This window comes from Coregonus lavaretus (assembly GCF_964263955.1).
Source record: "Coregonus lavaretus genome assembly, contig: HAP1_SCAFFOLD_6180, whole genome shotgun sequence".
Classification (NCBI taxonomy): Eukaryota; Metazoa; Chordata; class Actinopteri; order Salmoniformes; family Salmonidae; genus Coregonus; species Coregonus lavaretus.
This window is the reverse complement of record NW_028157464.1, coordinates 5,001-9,947: the sequence shown is the minus strand read 5'-3', so window position 1 is coordinate 9,947 and position 4,947 is coordinate 5,001. Positions and strand designations below refer to the sequence as shown.

Genomic DNA, 4,947 nt, shown 5'->3' with positions numbered 1-4,947 from the left:
GATGGCAACTTTTTTTTGCCCACTTGAACAGACATTGACAGGACTATATATACATATTCCCACAACGTGCCACTGCAATAGATACAGTATGCATATCAATTGCCACATGACTCTGGTTATTTTGAAGACCATGGATTATAGAAACTTCAAGGGGTGGTCCACAGCCTTTCAATTTTGGTGGCTAATGTTTTTTTTTAAAAACACATTACAAATGTATGACGTAAAGCTTAATAATCTCCTGAAAAGTTGTGCGAAAGGATTTGTTTAAGAAACACAAGAGGGTGTACTGTACATTTGAAAAGTCCCATGTGGACAATCTCCGAACGGTCCACGATTTGTTTCCAAGAGGTACAACGTTGTCTGGGTTTTTTTTTTTTATGCAGGTGCCACGGTGGAAACCTCTGTTTTTGATGTAGACACTTCAGAGCCATCGTCTTCCGCCTTGCCAAAGAGCTGCATGATGCACGTACGGAACTGGGGAGAGAAGAAGAAGAAAGGAACGTGAAGAGAGAAGCTTCAAAATAGAAGTCTACATTTTAGGTAGGCACGAGAGGCCTTTGATAACCACTTTATTATTAATGGGTCAAAATACACAGCTATCAGACAAACACACCAACCTGTTTGTTCATGAAGACATAGATAACCGGATTCCAGATGGTGGCGCTTTTGGCAAAGTAGGCAGGCAGAGCGGCAGCCAGAGGGTGGAAAGCATACCCAGGGTTAGCCGCAGCAAAGCAGGCAAAGGTTGTATAAGGTCCCCAGCATACACAGTAAGCAAAAATCATGACAACGACCATCCTGGACACTTCCTTCTCAGCCTTCTGTGTTGACTCAGAGTCTTTCTGCTGCGCGGCAACCTGTGGTCATTCAGAAGGAGTATCAGATGGTTAGATTTAACCCTCTAATACGCATTTTCAAAAACGGTACACTTGACCATTACTGTATCGAACGACATAGTTGCTTGCTACAGTACAGTATATTTGAAGTATCACTTACAGCACGGATGGCCAGCCACACGAACATGTAGCAGAAGATGATCACTGCCAGGGGCAGGAAGCAGCATGTAATCATGAGAGTAATCATGTATGACAGGACTCCAGGGTCCTCATTACCTCCGAACACATCAGGTCCACAGGAAGTCTTCAGGCCATGAGGCCAGTACCTGGTGACGGGAGAGAGATACAGAGATGGGTTGAATAACGAAACCTTTTGAACAATGGACTTTTTTTTCCATAAAAAGAGAACAAATCCCACCTGCTCCAGCCAAAGATGGGCGGGGCACACCAGAAAGCAGACCAGACCCAGGAGAAGATAATACCTCCCATGGCCCATTTGGCATCAAACTTGACATTTCCAAAGGGCTTGCACACCACCACCCATCTCTCCCAGGAGATGACAGCTAGAGACCACAGACCAGCAATACCTGCAGGAGATACACACATTAGACAACAATATCCCTTTCTGATTTACTCTCACTATGCTATGGTGCTTTAGCAACAGCCGATTACTCTTTCTCAGCACTGTGTAGAAATGTAGAATTTCCTTCTTAAATATGAAATAAAATATGTAGTCCACATAAAAACGCATCTCACCGCAAGTGGCGACAGTGTATCCCTCAAAGACGCACATTGGGTGTCCAAGAATGAAGTAGCCGAACATCTGGTTGCAAACGCTGATGGTGCTAGCCAAAAGTGTCTCAGCAATGTCTGCGAAAGCAAGGTTGACCAAGATCCAGTTGAGCGGGTGTTGGAGCTTCTTGAATTTAGCGGTGGCCACCAGTACCAGGCCATTGGTGAAGACTGAGGCGACGACCACAAAGAGCATCCAGAGTGTCGAGATATTGTACACCCATCTTGGAGCAATGTGGTAGTTGGGGCCCTCAAAAGGATCTGCGAAAAAGAAGAAGAGATCAAAAAATAACATCGGAATGTAAAATGAATATAAATGTGTGAGATTTGTGTGGTCCTCTGTAGCTCAGTTGGTAGAGCACGGCGCTTGTAACGCCAGGGTAGTGGGTTCGATCCCCGGGACCACCCGTATGTAAAAATGTATGCACACATGACTGTAAGTCGCTTTGGATAAAAGCATCTGCTAAATGGCATATTATCATTATTATTATTACTTATTAATGTAGTCATATGAGGACAGTAATCAATATGTTGAACAGAATGTGACCCTTCTTTTCAATTTCCGCCTAAAACTGCCTGTAGCTCAGGACCTGAAGCGATGATATGCATATTCTTGCTACTATTTGAAAGGAAACACTTTGAAGTTTTAGTAAATGCGAAATGAATGTAGGAGAACATAACACAATAGATCTGGTAAAAAGACAAAACAAACAAAAAAAAGACATGCGTTTTCTATCTTTGACATGAAAACGAAAAGCCGTACGTTCAGACAGGAAGCCGGAGGTAATTTAGATGTTGTCTACAAGAGGGCAGCAGGGCAAAATATCAGACTGAAACCTTCAAGAATGAGGGAGCCACATAACATTTAGTATGACGTCACCCAGGTGTCCCTCACGAGTTTGCCCAAATGTACCCAAGTGGCCTCCAAGTGGCCGAATTGGTAAATGGCTACATTTTCAAGTACATAACTATAGAGAACATACAAAAATGCTAAGGTAAGAAAAAAAAATTATACAAATATACACACTCCCAGGAATGTCGTACATGATGGATCATTGGCTTCCCTACGTGAAAGGTACTGACAGGAGATGCGACGAGAACGCTGATCCAATGCCTCCCAACACAGAAGTGAACTATTTAAGATGAGACCCAAGTTAGCAGCCAACACTGATCTAATGTCATAAGAGAACACACCACAAACCATACACAAAGTGAAAAAACATATATATATATATATATTTCCACACTATTTACAATGATGGTATTTAGAACCCCCTCAGTCCTCTACATAAGCTCCTGATGCCAAGTCCCATAGCAGTCTCTTTCTGCTGTAAAGCAGAGGGTAACAGAAAAAGTAGTGCAGGCGATGGGAGATTTCTTGTGAAGACACCTGGGTGACTTCATGCTAAATGTTATGTACCTCCCTCATTCATACGCCTTACATACAAACACACACACGATAACATACGCACCATACACACACGCGCACGTACACATGGATATTGTACTGTAGACATGTGGTCATGTAAATCTACAATAACTACGACCTTTTTGGGGAATCCACAGAATTAGGCTACTTTCAGTCCTTCTACCGAATGACGTCACGAACACCCAGGCACTACACTGACGGGATGGACTGTACCTTTGGTGTTGTTGCTGTTGGTGTAGGAAAATCCGGATTCTCGCGTCGTTTCCTCTTGTCGCCTTGCAGCAAACACTCCTAGCTCTGCCATCCTGGACTGGTTAACAGGAGTTTCTGAAGTTGACTGCTGAAGTCCAATCTGTGCTTCTCCACGCCCCTAGTTTATATACCATCCTTTGGGTCTTTTGGAAGGATTATGGCCTTGGAGGGAATTAGGGCAGGGTGTACAAAGGTATGGACTAGACTGTCTTTTCTTAATTACCGTTAATTAACACAAACGACTAATTACGGAGGATTTCAGAGGCCCATAATCTTGTTTGAAAGGGCATTGGTGGCAGAGTAGGTTAAAAGTAATTTAAATGGAATGCTGCTGCAACCGGGTCCCAGACTTGTCAGTGGAATGGCATTGGGACAAGGTGAAGAGTATTCAATATCTAACCTTCAAAAAACACAATCACCATCACGCAATCACTCTACAGATTGACAATACCTCACATCCATCAAATTACAACATTATGAATAACTAGATTCCATGAAGATAAATTAATGGGACTTGCTTTAACTCTTTACAAGTATTTTTATTTTTATTTATTTTTTGGGGGGGGGGGGGGGGGGGGGGATAGTGATTGGTAGTACTTATTGCTGCTCTGATTTCAGATTTGAACATCAGAGAAGTCGACCAAGGCGACATGTACGCTTTTAAGTTTTCGTCCATGATGCGTTTGTTGGGAAAAGTGGTCAAAGTAGCTGATTTGTGACAAAAGTCACAATGTTTACCCATTGTCTCATGCTTAGAATGTTCTTCCCCGTTGTTATCATTTGAAAGTTCTGAAAAGTTCCATGGCAGTTAATTCAGCAGCGAGTGGGAAAGTTAGCTAAATGAGTTGAGGTGGTTACTAAAACAGCTGTGTCGTTAGATCTGTACAAGCTATTCCTGTTCCGATTCCAGATTAGAATAGCAGACAAGTAGGCCAAGACATCCCACCATCTATGTTTTTTGTCCAACTGGTTGGTAATATGGTCAAAACAGCTGATTTGTGTCAAAAGCCATGATGTCACAATGGGGCGTTTTAGAAGGTTGAGGAAATCCAATTAAAATGGATGGAGGACTAAAAAGGACCAACAGTTGAATAGTTAAAAAAGTATAAAATATATCAAAAAGTAAAATGTAAGAAACTCAATCCAGACCAGTGAACACGTTTGAAAGCTAAGAGGAGTAGGATGCAGAATAATTATAATAAGTATGACCAAGATTTAGTTTGGACTTTTGCTTCGCATGTCCCATCAAATGACAAATGACAATATTAGGTCTGTACTATGTAACATGTAGAATGCTCTCCTTAGACAATGTTAGGTCTGTACTATGTAACATGTAGCATGGTATCCTTAGACAATATTAGGTCTGTACTATGTAACATGTAGAATGGTATCCTCAGGTCTGTACTATGTAACATGTAGAATGGTATCCTTAGACAATATTAGGTCTGTACTATGTAACATGTAGAATGGTATCCTTAGACAATGTCAGGTCTGAACTATGTAACATGTAGAATGGTATCCTTAGACAATATTAGGTCTGTACTATGTAACATGTAGAATGGTATCCTTAGACAATGTCAGGTCTGTACTATGTAACATGTAGAATGGTATCCTCAGGTCTGTACTATGTAACATGTA

At 41.7% G+C, this 4,947-nt stretch overlaps 1 protein-coding gene across 1 annotated transcript; it reads right to left on the bottom strand.

Annotated features, from left to right (window-relative positions):
- Nucleotides 1-375: 375 nt before the first annotated feature.
- On the bottom strand, nucleotides 376-3,361 carry LOC311125410 (red-sensitive opsin-like; the record flags this gene model as incomplete). The annotated part of the gene is made up of 6 exons (XM_084199454.1): nucleotides 376-474; nucleotides 618-857; nucleotides 997-1,162; nucleotides 1,255-1,423; nucleotides 1,593-1,889; nucleotides 3,271-3,361. 6 exons carry the CDS (start codon nucleotides 3,359-3,361, stop codon nucleotides 376-378), a joined length of 1,062 nt encoding a protein of 353 aa, XP_084055580.1.
- Between the last annotated feature and the right edge of the window lie 1,586 nt (nucleotides 3,362-4,947).